This window comes from Temnothorax nylanderi, unplaced genomic scaffold, assembly GCF_030848795.1.
Source record: "Temnothorax nylanderi isolate EJ_2023f unplaced genomic scaffold, tnyl_v1.0 TNYL_tig0144_pilon, whole genome shotgun sequence".
In the NCBI taxonomy this organism is placed as follows: Eukaryota; Metazoa; Arthropoda; class Insecta; order Hymenoptera; family Formicidae; genus Temnothorax; species Temnothorax nylanderi.
Window position 1 is genome coordinate 311559 of NW_027249206.1, and position 25875 is coordinate 337433.

General features: G+C 32.0%; 1 protein-coding gene across 2 annotated transcripts; it reads right to left on the minus strand.

The window, feature by feature from the left end:
• Window positions 1-543: 543 nt before the first annotated feature.
• Window positions 544-25482, minus strand: Glyp (glycogen phosphorylase). Of its 2 annotated transcripts, none has more exons than XM_071714656.1 (11): window positions 25132-25482; window positions 10536-10637; window positions 9818-10132; window positions 9289-9400; window positions 8902-9221; window positions 7477-7787; window positions 7281-7395; window positions 7008-7190; window positions 6096-6443; window positions 5519-5848; window positions 544-1790 (listed from the first exon to the last, which is right to left on the minus strand). In XM_071714656.1, the coding sequence occupies exons 1-11, from the start codon at window positions 25372-25374 to the stop codon at window positions 1635-1637; spliced, it is 2535 nt and encodes an 844-aa protein (XP_071570757.1). In that variant the 5' UTR covers window positions 25375-25482; the 3' UTR covers window positions 544-1634. The 2 variants fall into 2 exon arrangements, with proteins under 2 accessions (XP_071570757.1, XP_071570758.1); XM_071714657.1 differs by lacking the exon at window positions 25132-25482 and adding an exon at window positions 15560-15773.
• Window positions 25483-25875: the final 393 nt, after the last annotated feature.

Below are 25875 nucleotides of genomic sequence, written 5' to 3' on the forward strand. Positions count from 1 at the left end.
TCGTAATCTTTCAAATATATCTGAATATTTTTCATAAATGGTTGACGTAGTTAGTAAAGAAACAGAACAGAAATAAGATGAATGTTATGTGACTGCATATATGTGTATATACAGAAAGTATAAAAATATATATATATGTATGTAATAAAAAATATATATTTAAATGTAATAAAAATATTATATACAATTTCATGATGCAAAATTCATTAAATGGAAATGTAGTGCTTGTTTTAAAACGTTTCACCTTTTATTAAACCGCTCAAACACAGTTACTTTAACAGACATTTTAAACACATTTATTATAGATTTTAAAATATTTCCCGTGGTTTCCTGGGTAAATGACCATTATTTCCTTCTTATTTCAACCTTAAATAAGGTGGAAAAAAATATTTCACAGGTTTCCCATCGGGGCACAAAACGGCCACTTTTACACCCCCTCCTTTATCAATTAAATGCAACAATGAAAAAAAGCTTTAAAAATTTATCACAAAGAAAACTATTTTTTCTTTCGATTATTTTCTAAAAAAACAACGTATTCAAAAATATTCACCATAAATTTATTTTCAACAAATTACAATGTTCTTCATAATATATATTATTTAAACATTATATAAGTGCCACTTATAAACACTATGCCACGACGTAATTAGTGTGCAGATAATCTCCTGGTAAAGTAGAGAATGAAAACATATTTCTTTCTCTCTCTCTCTTTCTCTTTCTTTCTCTCTGTCTCATTAACATTTAAAGATAAGACAGTTATGTGATTCATTAAATTTCTTTACGTTTTTTGTCAAATATTTTTTCGTATTGAGATTAAGAATCTATTACGTTTGAAACAGCATTTTTATAAATTGCTTTTGTATAAATTACGCACAGTGGGAAAATATATCGAACACAATTAGGACTAGACGATTTGATATTCAAAATAGATACTCGTGTAATTGCACGGAAGACATGTTGCAGGAAAATTTGTAGCGTATTATTTTTTAATCCTTTCATTGAATGGCCTTTTTACTTACCTTCGTTCATTACGTGAATAAAGAATCGTTATATAATATAGCTCAATTTGTCAATAAAAATTCTATCTACATATAATTTAATTGAAATTCTATATTTGATTTATATGATATCTAGAATCCATATGAGTATCATAACACGGCGTGCCATGTGTCATCTAAGCACATCCAATCTCCAATTTTAATTCATAAATTTTTTTACTCATCGTTTATGATAATTTGAACAAATGCTACGTTAATTTACAGATGGTACATCAAATAATAAAATTATTCTCTTAAATCCTACAAGAAAAAAGAAAAGAGAATATAGTACTCTAATAATCAAAGTAGCATTGTACTATATTATCGTTGTGAAAAGGCTACTCATGAAAGGATATATGCAACTTGCGCCACATTTAGGCCTTCATATTTGTAAACAAATATTCATAGAACACTGTAAAAGATAATCACAACGTATATCTTTGCGTATAATAATTTCTACTCTTTTGTGCAAGTGTGATCATTCTGAATGGTTATCCTAAATGTTATCGATGGGAGGACACTATTAATCACGAAAAGAAACGGACGAGTATCGGAACGCCTTGAAAAAAAAAAAAGAATAGTCATGGCGAGATTTGCTTAAATATCACGAGGGTCGTGCGGATCTGGAAGTTTCTGCCAGTTCGGTTCAACGCCCCAAATCTCACGCGCGTACTCTGCGATTGTACGATCTGATGAGAATTTCCCCGACGATGCTATGTTATGAATAGTCATTTCTACCCACTTGCTCTCGTCCTGAAACAATTAGCAAATGATTACGTACTGGGGCGATTTTTCAGAATAAAATTTTGATATTAAAAAACCTGACAAAATTTGTAATGTACTTATTCATTATGTGGGCACTACTTCCAATTGTCTTCTAAAGATACAACGATTATTCTTAACATTAAATGGCTCCACATAGGTTTCCAACTTTCCACGCGAGCTATACAATGATAGATCTAGTTTCGCACTACAAGCACCAGACGATATGGAGCGATTCTTGCTTCGCGTGGAAAGTTGGAAACTCATGTGGAACCATTATGTAATGAATGTAATAAATTGTATACAAAGTAAAACTAGAATTATCTCAACAATATATGTCAAGATGGAGGCCATTGGAGCTGATTCTAATTGGAAGTGCCCGATAAAAACAGTCACGTTACATCCACGTCGAATCCACGTAATTTACGTGGACTACGTGGATGCAAATTTATCCACAAACTATCCAAACTATCCACAAACGTTCTTTTCTCATCACTACATCGAAGTCTATTATCTCCGAAATATCAATGTAGATTCTCTGTGGATATATCTATTAAGAAATATGTACAGGGAATTTTTATTGATATTTCGAGGATAAAAGACTTCGATGTAGTGATGAAAAAAAACGTTGCATCCATGTGGATAGTTTGTGGATAAATCTGCATCCACGTAATTTCTATTAAAGATTATAATTAATCAAAGTGATATAAAGATTATAATTAATGAAAGTATTATTATACTGCGTTTATGCGCTAACCGGATGAGGTCCCGATCATTATTTATTAGGGATGCCATAAGAAAGGTTTCCTTATTTTTGTCTAGTGAGGCCCTTGTAAGGATTTGATAAGAATGTTTCAACCTTATAAATATATTTTTTTCATAAATATATTTACGAACACAAAATTTCATAATAAGCCGGCACTGGTTTCTGACATTCACCCGACATTAAGAAATATTATATCATATATCCAATTCAAAATTTTATTACTCTTTTTAAACTGAATTTGTTTCTTAAGATGATTTTTGAAAAATTATATATTTGCGCTGGTTATGACATATGTAGACTATATATAACGCTTACATCAAATTAAGAAGTAGTCTACCACGTAAGGCAGTTGGCTCACGATGCAGAGGTCCCGAGTTCGAATCCCACCAAGGTAAGTGTGTTTTTCAAATACGAGAAAATATTTATAATCATAGACTGCATCTTAAGAAACAAATTTAGTTAAAAAATAGTAATAAAATTACGAAATAAATAATTTTTTTTATGTCGGGTGAATAATTATTCAGTGAAACATGTCACTCTTTTCAGAGTTGAAGAATCACTCCAAGTAAAGAATGAATAACTCACTTTTTCGAAAAGTGAAATTTCACTCCAATTAGACTGGCAGTATTTTCATTATTCCTAGGAGTGAAATCTCACTCTTTTGGAGTGAGATTCCACTCCAAGAAATTCAGAGAGAAAGCTCGTGGATTTCACGTCAAATCGATGATCTCATCCACGTGGACTACAGTACCGTTCTTGAGCGGATTGTCCACTCGAATGTCCACGTGGATTCCACGATGCTGATCCACGTAGCAATAACGTGGATTTCACGTACTGTTTTTATCGGGTGGCGCCTGTATGAATAAGTACCTTTGTAACCTTTTGAAGATTACTCAGGATCGTGACTTGGACAATAATGTCATTCAAGCTCACTTTGTATATCGACATATTTAATAGATCCAGATAATTTATAACATCTATTATATATATGGGGTATTCCATGGGATCTCAACTTTTTTTTCACTCACATTCACCGATTTCTTTTGTTTTGCAGTATGTTAATGTACTAAATGATAGGTTCCTTCTCAATTTTTTTCAGAATTTTATGGACGTTATTTCAGTAGATATCAACAGTTGAATTTTGAGTTTTTTTTCAAGAATTGTGTGTGTGATATTTTCGGAAATTTTTAACTCAAAAGTTCTTCTATGTAAAAAAAATTTGTATACATGAAAAATGTTGGATTTTTCTTGTACTTTGAGATGGTAATTTTCATTTTTTACCATATTAATTTTTAGTACTTTTTTTCATGAAAAACGAATAAAAAATTAATTATCTCAGAAGTGCCATGCTCAATTGAGCTAGTTTTTTTTCTTTAAATACATTCAGTCGTGTGTAATAACGTGTTAAAATTTCAAAATGTCAGGACTAATAGAAAAAAAGATATGATTTTTTTCTTATGAATTTTTCACATAAATTTTTTTCAACTCGACTACTTCCCGGCAAAAAAAAAGAATTAAACTTTTGAGGTTTCAGATTAGAACAGTATATGAATTATCTTTTTGATGGAAATGGAATTCTAAGTACATTTTTCAATTTTTTCGAAATCCCTGAAGAATAAGTCAATTTCTAGAATCCGAAAATAAAAATTGCTAATTTTATTAAGTTATCTAAAAAGCATTTAACCGAATTCAGAGTTAATTTGATAAATAGAATTGATACAAATTCAATCAAAGACGAATATTAAAAATAAGTGGAAAAAATTAAATTTCAGAATTAGCAATTTTTATTTTCGGATTCTAGAAATTGACTTATTCTTCAGGGATTTCGAAAAAATTGAAAAATGTACTTAGAATTCCATTTCCATCAAAAAGATAATTCATGTACTGTTCTAATCTGAAACCTCAAAAGTTCAATTCTTTTTTTTTTGCCGGGAAGTAGTCGAGTTGAAAAAAATTTATGTGAAAAATTCATAAGAAAAAAATCATATCTTTTTTCTATTAGTCCTGGCATTTTGAAATTTTAACACGTTATTACACACGACTGAATGTATTTAAAGAAAAAAAACTAGCTCAATTGAGCATGGCACTTCTGAGATAATTAATTTTTTATTCGTTTTTCATGAAAAAAAGTACTAAAAATTAATATGGTAAAAAATGAAAATTACCATCTCAAAGTACAAGAAAAATCCAACATTTTTCATGTATACAAATTTTTTTTACATAGAAGAACTTTTGAGTTAAAAATTTCCGAAAATATCAATTCCTGAAAAAAACTCAAAATTCAACTGTTGATATCTACTGAAATAACGTCCATAAAATTCTGAAAAAAATTGAGAAGAAACCTATCATTTAGTACAATAACATACTGCAAAACAAAAGAAATCGGTGAATGTGAGTGAAAAAAAAAGTTGAGATCCCATGGAATACCCCATATACAATTTTATATTTAAAGTAATTTTATATGTTATGAAATTGTTAATGTGTTCCTCTCTTTTACTTCATTCCCAATTGAAAATAGAAGGTTTTCTTTAAATAAACTATACATATATCTTTTTATAGATTTTGAATGTATGTTATGTCCACTTGAAAAACATTGCAACAGTTTTCAAAATCTTCAATTTTCTACATCACTAAATTAAAAAATGATAATGTAAGGAATCACGATTGCATAACAAAGATATAAAAAAATTATTGGTCTCCTCGCATTGTAGAAAGAGATGCAAAATAAAGAAAAAATGTTTATATTAAAAAAATATTTTCTTAATTTTTTAGCATTTATAATTAAAATGTATATCCTATTATTCTCCATAAAGAAACGTCATTGTTCGAATAAAGTTTTTCCACAACCTTTTAAAATAATTTGCTATCCTTGTTTCTGTATAAAATAATGTAAATCTTTTTTTGTTAGTTTTTTATAAATAAAAGTTTATGCGAAAGTTAATTGGTTGAGTACCTGATAGACTTTGCTGACATAATCCTGCATATTTATATAGCTCTCGTAATCGGCCAAGAGTAGGAACCTATCCCACTTAAGCAATACGTCAGCGATATCTCGGAATTCATCGGGATTGTTTGGGCTGAAGAATCCTCCTTGGATTTGATCGATACATTGTTTGGCTTCCGGCAGCTTAGTATAGTAATCGTACGCATTATAGCTTTTACTTTTCAGAGCTTCCACTTCCTCCACTGTCATGCCGAAAATGAAGATGTTGTCATTACCCATCTCCTCCGCCATCTCTACATTTGCCCCGTCCAAGGTGCCAATGGTCAACGCACCGTTCAACTATAAGAATAATGCAAAGTTTCATTGTCTGGATAAACCCAATTTTACGACAAAAATAATTGTAACTGCAATCAAACGTCATGTGAAAAATAAATTAAACGAGATGACAGGAAATAATTAAAATTATTTATGATTTTACACACACATTTGTCAAATAAGTTTGAGATTACTTATTGAAATTATTTTGCCAGGCATTTAGGCAAGTACGCAGTCTCAATTTTATTTCGTTACCAAATATATTACTGACCATAAATTTCATGTTACCAGTGCCAGACGCCTCGGTGCCAGCAGTCGAAATTTGCTCGCTCAAATCTGCGGCCGGTATGATCTTTTCAGCCAAAGTCACACGATAATTTTCAAGGAAGATCAACTTAAGCTTATCCCCAATGATCGGATCATTATTGACCACATTAGCGACGCTGCAGATGAGCTTGATAATTTTCTTCGCCAGGTGATAGCCTGGTGCCGCTTTACCGCCTATCATCACAGTTCTCGGAACAAAATGAGCAGACGGATTCCTTTTTATTCGATTGTATAAAGTGATAACGTGTAAGCAATTCAACAATTGTCGTTTGTACTCATGTATGCGCTTCACCTGTCAACAAAACGTAACAATTTAATGCTGTATCATTTAATTTCGAACCTTGAACCTTTTTTCGTGTTATGAATATATCACCGCATATTTTCCATAGCCGTAATGTGAAATTACGTATTATATAAGGCAGTTGAAAAAAATCATCCGGTATCTTTTTGACTTTATTACGGTCTTTGACTGATTTTTCTTTAACAGAAATTTCAAGATTTGTAGCATTTACAAAATTTTTAACATTTTATATATGCGTAATAAAAATCTCATAAATTATATTAAAGTCCAATTGAAATTATATAACTAAAAATTATAACTTTATCTTCTATCTTAAGAAAGAATTCTCTATAATTAAGAAAGAATTTTCTATAATTAAGAGAGAATTCTCTCTTAAAACTTAATTTGTCAAACATTTCTCATTTTCAATTATTAATTACTTAAAGATAATATTTTGATATTTTTATCAAAGGATCAATCGGTTTTTATTAAAGGAGAAATCGGTCAAAGAATTTAATGAATGAAAAGGGGATTCCCCGAAACATTATGTGCTCTTTTCGTTGCCTGCATTCTGACCTGGATATCAAAGATAGATGCTGAATTAACCCGAACACCATATTCCTTCTCTAATATTTGGGCTAATCGCAATTTGTTTTCCTGTTTGACTTTAACAACATTACGCTGGAACACTGGATCCTTCGCCCATTTCTTCAATTGCTCTAACTGCTCCAGATGAACTGTCCATTCACTACCGATTTTCTATGAATTATAGAAAAAACCACACAAAATATACATTATATACAACAAAAATCGTGGTTATTGAAATAATACTCCATATTGAGTACTTACTTCCTCGATTATATCAGATAGATTTGGATTACAGAGCAGCAGCCATCTTCTTGGTGTAATACCATTCGTCTTGTTTTGAAATTTTTCTGGCGTCAGTTCGTAAAAGTCTCGGAAGCTAACGAAAGGTAAATGAAATTAAATATTCCATCAATTTTTTCCAAGCATTGTTAGCTCTTACAAAGAGAACTCTACATACACACTGTCTTTGATAATTTCTGAATGGATGCGAGCAACTCCGTTTACGGCATGACTACCGACGATCGACAGATGAGCCATGTTGACCCTCTTCTCACCTTCCTCTTCTATCAAAGACATTCGACGAATGCGATCCACATTGCCGGGCCATTTGGCCGCGACGTTTTGAAGATGCAGGTGATTGATTTCATAAATGATCTGCAAATGTCTCGGAAGAATGCTCTCCAGCATACTGGTGGGCCATCTCTCTAACGCTTCAGGAAGAACCGTGTGGTTTGTATAGCCGCAAGTACGTATCGTAATGTCCCAAGCCTAAAAGTTGAGATATTTGTTTCGAGTGTTTATGCGTGTAATAACGACATTCTGTCAACGATGTCATTCATTCTGTCAATAACGTCAAGGGGGGGTGTACTATTGAATTTATAATTAGATAAAAGTCGGAAATCTCCAAAAAATTCTGTCATCTATAGTAATGGATTCAAAACATACCAAATTACATCGGATGCTCGACGATAATCTCAAATCGTTGTAAATATTCAAAACAAAAAATAATTATAATCTTTGAAAGCATTTAATATTTCAAATAAAATAATCCGTAAACTAAGAGAACTGAAGAAAAAATATTTCAAACCAAAAGTTGTTTGATTTCGAGAAACGCTAATAATGATTTTAATTTGATTTTGACTCAATGTTATATCAAAGTTACTTTCATTTTTCTTAAATAGAATAGAATAAAATATAAATTAATTTTACATATAAATTTTTTTACATAAATCAGTGCCTCTTGATATTCTGCATATAAAAGTATAATAAAACTAATAAACTTAAAAAAATTACTAGTTTATGAAATAATTCATATTCTAAGATACCTTGATATAAAATATAAAGCACATTATTTTTATCTATCTATCCATCCTGTGTAAAAATATTTTTTTTCTCATCACTTTTTCTTGCAAGAAATTTCACAGAAATGTTTTTCTCCAATTTTGATGGAGCTTTTAATATGTTGTATTCTGAATATTGTAAATCAAAATAAGGAACATGTATTTTTTTATACGTGCCCAATCGCGTTTAGAGAATAAAACACCCCTTTAAAAAAAATTATTTTTTTTTATTATCGGAGTGAATATCGCTCGAAACTATAAAAAATAGAAAAAATTTATTTAAAATAAAAGTTAAGTAGTTTTAAAAGTACTTTAAAATAATAAAAAAAAATTTATATTAAAAAAATTTTTTTTAAAATAACGCCACCACATTTTTTCAAAAATTTTTATATCACTAATTGTAAGTCAAAGATTATTTTATTAGAAATTCATTTATATATATAATAAAATTATGCTTAAAAAAATTTGTTTTCTTAATTTAACAATGTTTTCTTGAAATATCTTTTTTCTGTGCATAGACAACTTCTATATAATAAACGTACCTCCTCCCAAGAAAGTTTTTCAACATCGATGAGAATTCTCATCAGTTCAGGAATAGCTAGCGAGGGATGCGTATCATTGAGTTGAATAGCTACTTTATCGGGGAAAGCTGTGAAATCTGTTCTATGATGCTCCCTTGAGCCGAATTTGCTAGACTTGTATCTTCGGATGATGTCTTGCAGAGTGGCAGCTACCATAAAGTATTCCTGCTTCAACCTAAGCTCTTTGCCCTCGAAGAAATTATCGTTAGGATAAAGAACTCTGGAGATATTTTCCGCCAAAGTACGATCAATCACAGCCTGTATATAGTCACCGTCGTTAACTGAAAGAGTCAACGATATATGGAAAAACTGCTGTCATACGCGGAAACTTATCGGTTTGATACTTACAGAACTTCAAATTAAATTCTGTGGGCGACTTTGCGGACCACAGTCTTAATGTATTGACAACATTGTTTTTGTAGCCAGGGATTGGACTGTCATAGGGCATAGCAAAAATGACCTGTAACAACCAATATTACATAAAATAGCATAACTATTATTTACGGATCATTTATACGAAGTGTTTTAAAATCATTCTTTTAATCGTAGCTTTTCTACATTTAGAGATAATTTTTTCTCTACCAAAACATCATGAAAGCTCATTATTTTCTTTCTAACTTAATTCGCTTTTGTATACCAACTTTTAATTAAAATTCTATTGAAACGAGAACGATTTGACATTGGTGCACATAATTCCGTCATACATTTTCTCTTGCAAGATTTCTAAATTAAATTTTCTATTAAATTGTTCGAAAATTGCCTCCGCATTTCTTTAAAAAATAGAGACAGTCCAAATTGGTTGTGATATATAGTGAAAGCGACATTCAGCAATATACATTCTGAGTGCAAAGTATCATACATTAAAATAATCTATTACCTGCGTATTCACCCATTTCTTGCCCTCAGGGGTATCAATCACGTGACCGTAAAAGTTCACCGGCAGCATAAATTCTGGCCGAGCTTTCTCCCAGGGATTGCCATATCTAAGCCAATCGTCAGGCTCCTCTATTTGCTCGCCGTTCTTTATCTTTTGTGCGAATATACCGTATTCGTAACGTATACCGTATCCGTAAGCGGCTAAACCTAACGTGGCCATGCTGTCCAAAAAGCAGGCTGCTAGACGACCTAGTCCTCCGTTACCGAGTCCAGCATCTTCCTCGAGTTCTTCCAATTCTTCTATATCCAAACCCATCTACGAGAAATGGGTACATTTACACAATAAATTCGCAATCACAATTATATAAGATGATTAAGAGTCGACTGTTTTCTAAACAAAGATGAAAAAAATGGCGAAAAATTATTCTATGTAAAAAGATCACTTTTTCAAACGCAAAAAATGATTTCCCTGCATTTTAATAAAATGCTAAGAACTCGAACTATATCATAATATTAGAATAAAATATCCAAAAAAGTTACAAAAATTTATGTGTACTATAATTTTATATTTGACACATCGAGATAGGATACTTTCAAGTATTATTTAAAGTTTCTTTTAGAAAAATGTTAAAAATGATTAATTATATTATAAAAGTTTTTCATTATATTCGACATATTTTTCTATAATAAATTTATTTTATTAAGTAAAATACACTTGCCTGGTACATAGCTTCGTCGCATGCCCCTTGTATCCCTAAATTAATCATCGTATTTTGCAATGATCTTCCCATATAAAATTCCAAAGATAAATAATACACTCTCTGAAAAAAAAAAGCAAAATTTGTAATAAAATAGAAATTTTCTATTTGACTTTGATAATGTTATGTTGTGCCAATGTGACGTCATAAATTCAAACAGGCGATTAATTTAAAAATGCGACAGCAGAACTATTTAGACTTGAATCTCTTCAGTATACTCTTCAAGGCCGACTAACTGACTGATTATAACTCGTAAATTCCGCCATCGTATCTCTGTCTCTAAAGATCAATTAATTTTACGAAGAAAGCTAAGCCAGTCGTGTATAAGAAATCAAAAGATTCTCTTATACAAAACTATCACAAAATTTTCGAAAAAAATTGAATCTTAAAATTGAAGATTCTTCGCTTGTTGTAAGAGACTATACATAACTTTCAATTACCTATCTCATAACTTCACAAAATTATTTCAACAATAACTGTCTTCTTCCAAACATGAGTAAAAATATAAAAATATAATATAAATATATGAGTAAAAATGTAAAAAATATATAACATAATGTAAAAGAAACATTTTATTTAGGAAAATGTTTAAAAATTATTTTAGTAATCTATAATTTTAACTGATTCGACAATTTCAATTATCTGATATTTTTAATGTAAATAATACATAAATTAATTTTTGTAAATAGTACAATCAGATTAAACTTTTTATTATTGCTAAAAATTCTGAATTTATTCAAAAAGAGTCTACCTTAATTCCTTTTAATGCTTTCTTTATATTAATAAATTGTTTGTAAGATGGTTCAGACTTTCCTCTCGACTTTTCTATATAGAATCCATGATAAAAGAAAGATTACGTGTATATTGTTTAATTTGATATATGTATGTAAGGAAGGACTCTATGTGTGTGTGTGTGTGTGAATTCTGAAGTAGGGAAAGGCTTGAAAATCAAATTACAATACCTGTAGAAAATTTGTTTGTAGAACACTAAATTAGAAGGCTCAATAGAAAGGCTCAAATGAATACATTAACCTTCACTATAAATTCTGGTATTTAGTGAGCAAAGTTTTATATCAATTTTAATGTTAACTTCCCAGACAGCACATAAAACTAAAAGATGACGAAAAGATGTCTAAAAGATGACGAAAAGATATCTTTTTATAGTTATCTTTTCGGCTAGACAAAAAAATGTCTAAAAGACGTCTTTCCGACTTCACAAAAAGTCAACCGTTTAACTGAACGAAAAGTCGTCTAAAAGATGTCTTACATGACTCTTTTTCTAATGCACATGCGCAAATTATGGAATAGCCACCTAACCTAAAAGGATCGACTTAGGCTTTGGAGCGTTGAAAAATTATGGTAGCGTTCAGCAGAGAAAGCAGCTCAGTGAGTGTTGTGGTTATTGTTCCTGATTAGTATATATTATACGTTCTTCTGGATCTATCAAAGGTCTAAAAGAATACTCCAAATCATAAAGCGCTCACTGATCTGCTTTCTTTGCTGAACATAAGCTAAAATTTTTCAACGGAGCGGAGGTCGCAAATTGACGCTAAGCAAATTTCTTTGCGATCTCGCTTTTAATCGTGACGCTGTATCATGTGGAGGTGTTTATTTTAAGATTAGAGTTTATTGTGTAAAATATATGTTATAACATGGGTTGATTCATGTGATGTACGTGTTATTGTCCGTGCAATCTGTATAAAAGTGACTATATTGAGTATGTTTCCATCAAGGGTTAAGCCAAATCTACAATGTGCTCTTTGCTTCCTGTTTTCTGCTCTTATAACCTCTTTACGATTATCTCGTATTTCGCAATTCCATCGCGTATAACGTGATGTTTCTTGTCTCTTCTGAAGTTCGTCAATTTTTATCTTGGCGACAGAGAACAAAAAACATCGCGTTACGCGACGAAATTGCGATAGTCGCAACCCATACAGCACAAAATATTTTTAAAATATTTTTAAAATATTTTTTAGGAAAATTAAAATAATTCACAAAAATATTTTTAGAATGTTTCTATGTCCGCCAGATCATGTCAGAAAAATATTTTTAAAAATATCTTTAAAAGATTGCAAATAAATATATTCAATAATATTTGTGAAATCTTTTAGAAATATTGCTTTAAAAAATAAAATATGTTTAACCCAATCAGCAATAATTGTTGCAAATCATCACGTTTGAAAGATTTTTTTAATATTTAAAAAATATACATCTTTACATCTTACTTTAGAAAATATTATTTTGTATATCTAGCTATATCATCGCAGCAGTTTTAGGTGAGCCTTGCGTTGTATTGCTAACAAAGATATGTCTTGCGAATGTCATGATTTTGCTCTTCGCCGGAGGTTTGCTCATATTAGCCCCTAACTAAAATTTACTTACGAGTTAGTCTTACCATTATGCGCCGTTTAGCGGCGTCGTTGCGAACTAGCACGGAAAAATGCGCTACCATGCATCTTTCTTAATTAAGAATATTTCATAATATTTCATATTTCAAAAATATTTGAAAAAAAATTATAGAACCAATAATAAATTACAATATTTTTTAAATATTTCGGAACAAGATTATAAAACAATAAATATGTAGATTTGAATTAATATTTCAAAAATACATTTCAAATATTTAAGAAAATATTGTCTGGGTGATAAAGAACATTTTTAAAGATATTTTTAAAAGATTCTTAAAAAATTCTTAAAAATGTTATCACAAAAGGTTTTTAAACCATTTTAAAATATTCTTAAAACCATTTTAAAATGTTTCTTGCAATATTTTTATAGAAATAAGTAGAAATATTTTTTGAAAATATTTTGTGCTGTATGGGAAAGAGGTTAAGGGGATCCTGGAGTGACGGCCGAACTCCGACGGGGTCGATAATTTTGACCGTTTTCTATGTTCCGGCCTATATGTCCTTATCTAACGAGATATTTGCGATATATTTGCCCTTGTCAGATTGCAACGCCATGTACATTGCATGTGTGTATATGCATAAAATCAGTTGGATGAAAAATCTTTCTTATTGGATTTTCAATCTTAGTTTCAATGGTGCCACGCTGTTCTTTGATCTAGTCCGAGGTGCGGGATATTTTCGATTTGTACACGTAAGCTATATAATTTGTATATGAGCGAACGTTTCCTTGAAGTGACAGCTCTAAGTACAAAAGGTGCAACATCAACTAGTATTAATAGTATATTGTGCACCAAGGGGCGAAAGTAGCGTTTTTCTGAAAAACCTTTCGCCCCGAGGTGCACACGATATTTTTCACAATACCTTTACGGAAAGTTCGACTTCCATGCCTAGAGAGAGGCGAGAGTGGTCAATTTCAAGCCAGGGCTTACTTTCCTCCCTAGGGAGGAAAGTGGTTACTTTCCGCCCGCTATGCCGCCCTGGCGTGAAATTGGCCGCTTTCGCCCCTCTCTACAGGCATGGAAAGTCGAACTTTCCGTGGAGGTGTTGTGAAAATATATTTTTCTTAAGTTTTTAGTCTTAAATTTACTATCCCGCACATGATTTCTGTACGTACTTTAAACATGTAAATGGGTTTTCCATTCTGTAAAGCCAATTCGAAGAAAATTGGTCCAACTGAAATGTCGGTAATTGCCGTGACTCTAGGATCCCCTGAGCAGAAAACAGGAAGCAAAGAACACATTGTAGATTTGGCTTTAGAATCGGGTCAGAGTCGGGTCAGAGTCGGGTCAGACAAAGTCGAATTGGAGTGAGCGCTCTTACGGTGGAAACACCAAACTTGAATCTGTGAACCCTACCCAACAAAATTTTAAGGTAAGGTCCAAATGAGGTTTGGTGGAAACATCGACATATAGTATAGACTACGCGATCCCTACATGAAAGCCTTCAAAAAGTGTCCGGTAGAGTTGACCTCTACCTCGTTCCCTCTTTGTCTACATACTATTGGATAGAAAGAGACAGATTGACCTCTACCAGTCGCTACCTCTTTTCTTCTACCGGTGTGAGTCACCGATCATATATTTCTATACCTGAGCGCAGTCCATACTATATGTCGATGGGTGGAAACGACAAGAGTCGAGTTAAGGTTACTGTAGTGTTGCCAACGGGATAACAACCTTTGTGCTGATTTTCGTCGCCGATCTTGAAATAAAAAATAATTTCTGTATATTAATTTCTGCATATTACTTGGTACCGTAAAATTAACATTATCGTTCTCAGATCCATAATATTTTATGATACTTTTAATCGCATAATCTTAATATCAGGCTACTGTTGTATACAGCTGATATTTTGCACAGTTGGTTACGTTCAATCTTTCCGCAACCTTGGTGTAACTCTGATCTGGTGGAAACAGATAAACCAACCTGACTCTAACCCGACTCTGACTCGACTGTGACCCGATTCTAACCCTCGGTGGAATACTCATTGAAATAAAATGTTCTTTCGTTGCAATAAAATGTTTTTTAAAATTATAACTTTAAGTTTTATTAACATAAACCTTTCATTTATAAACCAAATTTATATAAAGAACGAAAACATGTTCACAATATGATTTTGAAAGACGGCTAAAAGATGTCTAATATCGGATGTCTTTTAGTCATCTTATAAGTTTTCGCTATAAGACGACATTTAATGGGACATAAGTCATCTTTTAGTCGATTTTAAGCTCTAACGAAAAGACGTATGTACCGAAAATTTGTCATCTTTTAGTCATCTTTTAAACATCTTTGTGCTGTGTGTCTGGGTTTAACCTTTTTCTCTGTGCTCTTCTCATTCAAAAGGTTAGTATATGTAAACCGAATAAGTAACATTTACTTCGCCAGTCAATAATTAACACAATTAAGAATTTAATTGACTATACTGGCAATGATTATAATCGTGGTAACGATTATAATCGTCGTGACAAATCGTCACCGAGTTTCGACCAAGGATTCTGGTCATTCTAAAGTTGATGTAATTTTAGATGCTTATAATATAAGCATCTTAATTAAATAATTAAATTTATTGCAAAAATATTACCTCAGCCAGGGTTCGAACCTGAAACCTCCCTCATTCCGTGACGGGTGTCGTACCAATTCGACCACTGAGGCATGTACGTGGTAAAATTTATCGCAATAACATGTATTAAGATGACAAACAATAATAAGATGGAAACACCGATTTTCAGTCAAAGGTGTATATTCAAACCGAATAAGTAACATTTACTTGAGATCCCCCGTGGTCCTCGGCGGGGAAACAGGTGGAGCGTGGAAAGGGAGGAAAAGAGTATCGGAAAAAGGTGATATAGGGGAGAGGGAAGGTGGAGGAAGCAAGGTAGGCGTGAAGAAAGCCGAAAGGAGGTGGAGTAAATGGAGACGAAGTGGAAAATATAGCTGGACGGCGGAAATCTGTTGGAGATGAGGAGGCCCGAGAGAGAGGTTAAGTTGACGGTGAGCTTTGGCGACGGAGGAGATGGCACAAGAGGCGAGAGCGGCAGAAGGAACTAAGGCGGATGCGCAACACGCGTCTTCGCAACGTGTGTCGATGGATAAGCAGCGAGATCGAGAGATCGAAGGAAGGGATCGATAGAGCGAGGTGAACATGTAAGAAACGCACGTGGTGGTAGTAGAGCGGACAAACTGTGAGACGGAGAGAACGGTAGTAGAAAGGTAAGCGGTGATTATTGAAAGAATCGTTTGCGGAAGGATCAAAGGTAAAGGTAGAGGTGAAAGAGATAAGCGTGATAGGTCAGAGAGAAAGAGAGGGGGCGGGAGAGAAAGCAGAGTAAGGGAGAGAAAAGTAATTATATGTGCATGTTACAAATAACCAAAGAAAGATGAAAGGGAAGATAATAATAGAGAAGGAGGCGGTGGAAAAGATAGTGGAAGAGAAAGTATGGAAGATGATAAAGGAAGTTAAGGAGGAATGTAAAAGAAGAGAGGAGGAGATGAAGGAGGAGGTAGAGAGATTGAAAAGAAAGGTGGACAGGATGGAACAGAGCGGGGGCAAAAGGAAGAGGAATGATAGTGAAGAGAGTAAGGGTAAGACTAGTAAGAGGAAATGGTGGGCGGAGGAGTTTGAAAAGAGCGACAACGAGAAGAGAAGGAAGAATGTGATAATAAGGATTGAGAAAGAGAGATGGGGAGGAGAGAAATCAAATTGGGAGAAGGTGAAGGAACTGTTTACGGATGGATTAAAGGTGAAAGTGGAGGTAAAAGAGGTAAGTGTGATAGGACAGACAGGAGAATGGATGACGATGTTAGTAAGGATGGGAAGCGAGGAGGATAAGTGGAAGGTTTTGGAGGCAAGGAGAAAGGAAGGAAATAGATTGAGGGTGAAAATGGACGAGGATAAATCTGTGGAGACGAGGGTAAGAGAAAGAGAGGAGAAAGAAAGGAGAAAAGAAAGGAGAGAGGAGGAAGGCGGGAGATGGTAGAGGACTGAGGAGGACGAGATTACGAAAAAGATGGAGGAGAATCTGTTGATGGAGTCGGACGAGGAGGAGGATGATAGGAAAAAAAGTAAGTAAGGACAGTGAAAGAAGGAAGGAAGGCGCCGAACGCAAGGTGGGGGAGAGCCGGACAAAAGCGAAGATGCCCGCCAGGAAGGAAGGAGGCAGAGAGATGTGGAAATATGATGTTAAGTCGCTTGGGTCATGGGTATAATGAATGTATAATTGGGTCGCGAGTATATATGTAAGGGTTGGGTACGTCCCTGGAAAACGCCATATGAAATGTATGTGATTAATGACTGAATGTATAATTGTAAAGGTTTTTGGGAACGTTTTTCCTGAAAAAAACGCCTTTCCAACCCCGGAAGGGGAGTGAAATAAAGATGATTGAAGTAACATTTACTTCGTCAGTCAATAATAATTAACACAGTTAAGAATTTAATTGACTATACTGGCAATGATTATAATGGTGGTAACGATTATAATCGTCGTGACAAATTGTTACCGAGTTTCGACCAAGGATTCTGGTCATTCTAAAGTTGTTGTAATTTATTTAAATATTACCACATGCCTCAGTGGTCGAATTGGTACGACACCCGTCACGGAATGAAGGAGGTTTCAGGTTCGAACCCTGGCTGAGGTAATATTTTTTGCAATAAATTTAATTATTTAATTAAGATGCTTATATTATAAGCATCTAAAATTACATCAACTTTAGAATGACCAGAATCCTTGGTCGAAACTCGGTGACGATTTGTCACGACGATTATAATCGTTACCACGATTATAATCATTGCCAGTATAGTCAATTAAATTCTTAATTGTGTTAGTATATGTAAGTTGTGCGTGTATGTGTGTACATTCAGGGCACGCCAAGTTTTTGAGTCTCAATATTAGTGTAATATATTTACTTAATGATAGATAGAAGAGTACAATAGAATCAGAGTTCGCGTACAGAGTCCGCGGAATACCCGTATAGCTTTACGGAGTCTAAGGAACGATGTGTTTCGTTTCACGTGTAACTCGGTTCTGAAATACCGGAGCAGAGCCGAATCACACGAGCAGAGCCGAATCACGCGCCACGCACGCTTCCGCTCCGTGTCTATCGAAAGCGCTACAACAATGCGTAGCGCCGACTTACGGGAAATATGTCCTTTAATACTTTCATACATAACAGTTAGTTTTTCCGCAATTTCTCACCTGCATATTTCAGTGTTTATTATTAAAACCAATAATACATATATGTATAATGTTAATTATTAAAATTTACTAATTAAAATATAAAAATATTTTTGTAAGATACTTTATGGAACGATATTGTGTTTCGATTGGATATTGTGTTTCAAATATGTACATGCAGAGAACCAACGAATTGACATAACAAAGTGTAAATGAGAGAGATAAATATACTTTTTACTTAATGTATAGAAAGTATCAGAAAAATTGTAACATTCTGACAGCAACATTTAATATACACAATTATATACTTGGTTAATTGTAGGATTGATCTCATGTCTATTTTGGGGCAAAATTAATTTTTAAAACAACTGATACTTTCAAAGTCAACACATATACTTTTTGTTTTGTTATTGTACTTAGCGTTTTTTTTTCTTTTGTGAAGACTTTTTGTTAGGATTTAGAAATGTCGAAGAAATGAGAAAATGGTTTAATGAATTCGTCGCAAGTAAAGATATTAGTTTTTTATCGAGCCGAAATCTACAACTTGCCTGAAAGGTGGAGGAAAGTACTGAAAAATAATGGAAATTATCTTCATGATTGAACTATATCAGTATGTTTCGTCAATAAACATTAAATTTCATAAAAAATCGTAATTGTATGTTTGTACACCTAATAGTAAAAGTATACATCATTAAGTTCATCAATTAAGTTATTAATCTATATAAATTAAGTAACTTGTTTACTTTGCTCAAAAAATATAATTACACATGATAATATAATCTACAAAACAATGATCAATACATTATTTTATTAAAAATTTTTGTAGATTTTATAGAAAAAAATTATAAAATAGTGTTTTATTCTTGTAACATTTAAATTAAATTGTTAGCAATTATCTTTTTAATATAATAGCACTAAATGCCTATTAATAAAAATGTAATTGTACATAACAATACGCGTCAGTACAATACTAGCACTTATGTAACAGACAAAATATGCACAAACGTGAAGTTAAAATGATGCAACTACATCACGTTCATATAGTGAGAAAATGTTTCTCGAAATAGAATATGCCATATTTCGCTGTGTACGACAAGCTATGTCTACATCTTATGCAAAACGAGCACTAATTGGGGGAAATTTTATTATTATTGCCTCTGTCTTTCTTTTTGAATAATAATAAATATGCGACGTTATATAATTATATAAAAAGTTTCCATAACTCACATGCGCGCGACTACAATTTTAACAGACAAATTTCTAGCAATTTGAAATAGATTTTTTCCAAGTGTATATGTCGCAGCTTTTTTGCGAAATCAGTCTTTTTGCAATAAGGCTAGCCTGTTTGCAAAATGACGGCCTTTTTGCGAAAGATAGATCGTTTCTCAATCGTTCTCAGGCTGATTTTTAATTTCAAGTTTTTAGAAATAGGTTTGGAATTAGATTAGTTTCTTTATGTGGGGAGGGACTCCGTCTGCGACAGAGCCCCACCCCCGCCTACATGTGATGTACTTTCAAGTAAAAGAAAATTGACAAACTGTGCGCCAATAAATATGCGCAAACGTGTACCGCCGTTTTGCAAACAGACTAGCCTTATTGCAAAAAAGCTGATTTTGCAAAAAGGCTGCGACATATACATATGTAGATGTATACATATACATATACAGGGTGTCCCTGCCACTCAGTGCCAAAACTGGCACAGCGGCTTTAGTACATGAAAACAAGTCGAAAATGTCTAATAAACATATATGTCCGAATCTAAATGTTTCAGAGTTATAGGGTATTGAAGTTGCTTTTGTAAAATAATATAAATTGAAGTAAATGTTAATTGTTTAATGTTCTTTATTCTGTATGCTTTACAAAAATATTCTTCCACGATTCAGAACAACCATGGCAACTGACACTTAATGCTGTCGATGTCATCCACGAAACTCCAAATATATATTTTTCAAAAAGTTTGAAACAATTTATTAATTTGTGAGCGAAAGTGTATTGAGGTCTATGTAGGAATTTTTAAGCACTTTTTGTAAAAGCTTTAAACAGAATAAAGAACATTAAACAACATTTACTTCAATTTATATTTTCTTACGAAAACAACTTCACACACAATACCTACCCATATATACTCATATATATCTACAATAGTCTTATATATGGAACACCTGTCTTTACGCAGTTTTTCCATGTTTTTATGGATTCCATAATTGGTTTGGGGGTAAAGGGTTTAGTAATCAACAAAACAAGCTACAAAAAACCGCGGTTCTTGATGGAGTAGTACGTCAAAACATTAGTCAAAATTGGTTTTACTTTTAAAAAATCCAGCTGAAAAGAAAAAGTAATAAACCTGAAAATCTTAATGTTTTTGGGGTCAATGTTTAATCTGCTCATAATTTCAAAATTTAAAATAGCAGATCCAATATGGCGATCAAAATAACTAAAAAATTTTACAAATTACTTATTTAGCTGAAACTTTACATTTGCAGTGAATATTTATATTTGAGATTCCTTGTCGTCATTACTTCTTGATTATGCCAAGAACGAGACTTTTTCCTCGATCCTTAAAAAATAGCAAAGATTTCTTCGATATTGGATATCTGCTATTTTGAACTTTTAAATTCTGACTGCAGATTTGAAATTAAAAGCCTGAAAGACCATCACGTATAAAATTTTAGTTATGTATAAATCATAATTGTTAAATATGGCCGCTATATTGGATCTGCAACTTTGATTTCTTAAATTTCGATTTAAGATTTGCAATCAACGACCCCAAAAACTTCTATATATTAAAATTTAGAAAAATATATGTACAAAAAAAGTTTGTGCAATAAAGGTTAATATACGTCGTCTCGATTATTTCACAATTGTTCCTTGTTTTTGAGAAAAATGTTTCAAATAAAAGTTTTACAGTTTTAGGGGAAAAATCCGCACGATATATAAAATAAATTTTTGTAGCACACTTTTTTATGTCAATACTGCCATCAACTTTTGAGCAATAATATGATCCTTTTATATAATTTTCTTAATCATTGTATATATAAAAATATTAAATTTATTTTAAAAATTAATAGTTTGAGAAATAAGATATTTTATATTTGATTCTCGTATATCTCGACGTAATATAAAATAAATACTTTATGCATGTACTTTTAACATTTTTTTGCATAAAATGAGATGGACATAAAAAAGAAGTCTGCAATTGCGTGTTGTAAACCGCGTCTTTTCTTATACCTATACACATTTACATCCCTCATATCGATTGATTAATCATATTGTGTACAAAGGTTAAAATAAGGTCATCGAAAAATGTATATTTTATACATACGCATGTATGTACTCAAAGTCATTATTATATCTTTATTATGCAAGACACAGTCTTATCTGAATTCTTATAAAAATTCAATACATATATGCGGATAAGAAGATCATGCGTAACACTACCGCATTATTGATAAGTCGCATAATCGCATTATCCGGTGTAATTTTTTGCTGCGTGCTCCGATTTGTTTTCTTAATGAACTGTGGTCGACTTATGAACTATAACGACTTCTCATTCGCCTATGTTGCGAAATATTTCTGAGATATGCAAAATGCAGCAAACAATATCGAATCTCCAAGGTTATTTGAGATCCATATAAGCCAGCTATTCTTGGATCCTAAATAAATTGTTTCAGAAAAAAATATAGATTTAGATGTTATCTTTTTTATTTTGTATATAAGTTACCTGATAATTTCAACAAATAAAAATTGCAGAATAAACACAATTTTAGGTATTATATTCCATTGGACGAATATTGAATAATACTAATTCTCCGAATTTTTAATTTTTGACTATTAAACGCAAAAAATCTTATGTTAATCGTCGAATTGTGAAGATGTAAAAACAGAGAGAGATAGTAAATCTTTAGAGATCGATTGTCGTACGATTATTGCAACGAAATACAAATTCGCCGGAACCGTACCAATTTGAAGATGTGATTACACCATTCAACAAAAAATTACTTTTTTTAACACAAGAACGAAACTAACCAAATTTTGCCAAATTGCTCTATCACGTTACAATTTTGAGAAATTTGCAGTTAAAAATTGCAAAAATGGGCTGTTTTAGCGTATTTTGGCATATTGTAACTTATACGATATGTGACGTGTTGGAGAAATTTAATTATATATGTAGCAATTTTATATATATATATATATATATATATATATATATATATATATATATATATATAAGTATGTTGTTAGAATTTTTAGTCTTTAAAAGGAATTTGTTATGTCAATTATGGTTAAAGAGATATTGATGATTAACGTAGAGCCTATTGCATCAAAGTTACGACCATTAACTCTCGATTGTCACACGGGGTCAAAGTAACCTGACTTTTTTTTTTTAAGTAACACCTTAAGAATAAGAATTTAAAAATAAAAGTTAAGATTTTGTTTTTTTTCAGAATTTACATATTTTTTAAGGTTTTTCTTAACATGATGCCACTAAAAAAGTTAATTTTTTATAATGAGAATACATTCTACAATGTTTAAACTTAATTCTAGAATTTTTTGAGATTCACTTAAACTGTTAGTTTTTGAACAGCTGCTGCTTGAAAATTGGTTGGAGTCATATTGACCACGTGACAGATGTGTTCGAAAAAAGATAAACCGAGGGTTAAGGATCTATAAAATATTCTTTAATTATGTTATTTAAACTTAAGGGTTTTTCAGGTCGCTGAAAACTAATCTGATGTCAAAGTTGATAAATTAAGAATGACAGAACTAATATGGCGGATATCAAAATTAATAATGGCCGAATTTTTACTTTTGATATCCGCCATTGGTTCTGTTTTTAATTTATTAACTTTGACATCAGATTAGTTTTCAGCGACCTGAAAAACCCTCAAGTTTGAATAATATAATTTAAAAATATTTCAATAGATCCTTAATGGTCGCAACTTTGACGCAATAGCCTCTACGTTAATCATCGATATCTTTTTAACTATAATTGACACAATAAATTTTCTTTTTATAGGCTGAAAATCCTAATAACATACTTAATTTTGATTGTAATTAAACTTCTCCAACACGTCACATACCGTATAAGTTATATGCTAAAATATACTAAAATAGGTAATTTTGCAACTTTAATTACAAATTTTTCAAAATTATTACGTGATAGAGCAATTTGGTAAACGGGATCGTATTCAGCATCCAAAAAACTACTGAAAAGTAGTACGACTAGTTTTGTTCTTGTGTTTTTTTTTTGTTGAACAGTGTTATTAGTTCGACTGAAAATTCGGTATCAGTTTCGGTTTCGGCTAGTTTCGGCCAAAAATCGAAATTTTGGTTGGGTTTCGGTTTCGGCTGAAATTGAAAGCGAGTTTCAGCGACAAAACTGTTTATTTTCTACAGATTTTCCAAAGACTTGTTTAAAAAATATTTTTATTTTATGTTTAAAAATTTTGTTAATATTGAAATAATGATTGTGATACTACGGATAGTATATAGCATTATATTACGGATTGTAATGATAAGATTGTAATAGTAGGATTGTGATAATATGTGTAATTATTGTTTTAATAATTAAATTATGATATTTATAAAGAAAAAGTATACAGGGTGTTTCCTAAGTAAGTACACTAAGGGAATATTCCTTGAATTATTTTAGGAAGAAAAGGTCCTATAAACATGTGTCCTAAACTGCTTCGTTCTTTAAAATACAGAGTGTCAAAGTTGAGAGAAAGAACATGAAAATTTCGAAAATCTGGAAAATGCTTAGAGATAATTTGTTCAAATTTGGTGTGCGTACATACCCATACAGCACAAAATGTTTTCAAAAAATATTTTTGAATATTTCTATAAAAATATTGCAAGAAATATTTTAAAATGGTTTTAGGAATATTTTAAAAAAGTTAAAAAACCTTTTGTGATAACATTTTTAAGAATATTTTGAGAATCTTTTAAAAATATTTATAAAAATGTTCTTCTTTATCACCCAGGAAATATTTTCTTAAATATTTGAAATATATTTTTGAAATATTAATTTAAATCAACATATTTATTGTTTTATAATCTTGTTCCAAAATATTTAAAAATATTTTAAATCTATTATTGGTTCTAAAATCTTTTTTCAAATATTTTTGAAATATTATGAAATATTCTTAATTAAAAGATGCATGATAGCGCATCTTTCCGTGCTAGTTTGGAACGACGCTGCTAGGCGGCGCATAATGGTAAGACTAACTCGTAAGTAAATTTCAGTTGAGGGCTAATATAAGCAGGTCTCTGGCGAAGCAAAATCATGACATTCACAAGATAGATATGTATATTTTTCAAATATATAAAAAAAAAGATGTACCTATACTTTACAGATATTAAAAAAATCTTTCAAACATGAAACACAATTATTACTTATTGGGTTAAACATATTTTATTTTTTGAAGTAATATTTCTAAAAGATTTTACAAATATTATTAAATATATTTATTTGCAATCTTATAAAAATATTTTTGAAAATATTTTTCTGACATGATCTGGCGGACATAGAAACATTCAAAAAATATTTTTGTGAATTATTTTAATCTTCCTAAAAAATATTTTAAAAATATTTTAAAAACATTTTGTGCTCTATGGGTATAGTATTAAGAACCATATATTCCAGTACCGATAAAACATTTTTAGATGCACTACAGGCGCCTCTAAAAATTTTTGACTATTTTGAAAACGAAGCAGTTTAGGACATATGTTCATATTCATAGGACTTTTTCTTCCTAAAATAAGCCAAGGAATATTGCCTTCAATTTTTTGTACTTACTTAGGAAACACCCCGTATAGTATATGTGCGCACGTATACGTATAATATATGTGCGCACGTATACATATATAGCCTTTTTAAGATTCCCATGAAAGTTTCAGTTTTCGGTTTCGGTTTTGGCCGAAATTAAGAAAGATTGCTTCGGTCGGACTTTAGTGATTATGCGAGAGTCAAGTGAGGTACCTTGGGATCTTTCTCGTAATAGTGCTGCTGGGTGCGAATCCATCGTGACACGAGATTGTCCTTGACGCTGTGAGCGAGGGCGAAGTAATAATCGCGGCTCGTGGCGACGTTGCGGTCCTTCACCAGGGTATAGTGAAGGTGTCTGTTAAAGGTCTTCTTAAAGTTTGCGACATTTTCGACATCGACGATGCCGCGCACTGATATCTGCTTCCTCTTCTCGTGATCGCTGTTTGGCATTGACATGACGGCTCAATTTAATCGGCTCGGTTACTTGTGATACAACAAGCTGCAGCGATAACGCACACCCGACTGGCACGAGGCGGCTCGCCGAAAGCGAATGATGTGCGCTATTAATTGGGAAGGCAGTGGTCACCTTGCTCCAAGGTGACACATGCGCACGAGCGAACGGTTACGTATTCACAGCGGCAAAAGTTCGAACCATTTTATTTCCCAGACAACAAATATTTGGAGATATCTTAAAACTTTATCAAAAACTCCAGCTTTTAGTGAAAAAGTTTACCAAAAGCTCCAGTTCTATCATTTGATAAAAGATTTTATTAAACTCCAGCTTTTTCTAGTTAATGCGTTTCCGTATATATGTCTGCAATCAATTTTCACCTCGCATGAGACGTTTTAATTCATAGTCCAATCTTATTCAAAATCGTCTTAAGTCTGATCAGAGGTGACCTTAAGATTCCATCCAACCAATGAAATGACTGTACAGCGTCTTGAAATCATACTGAT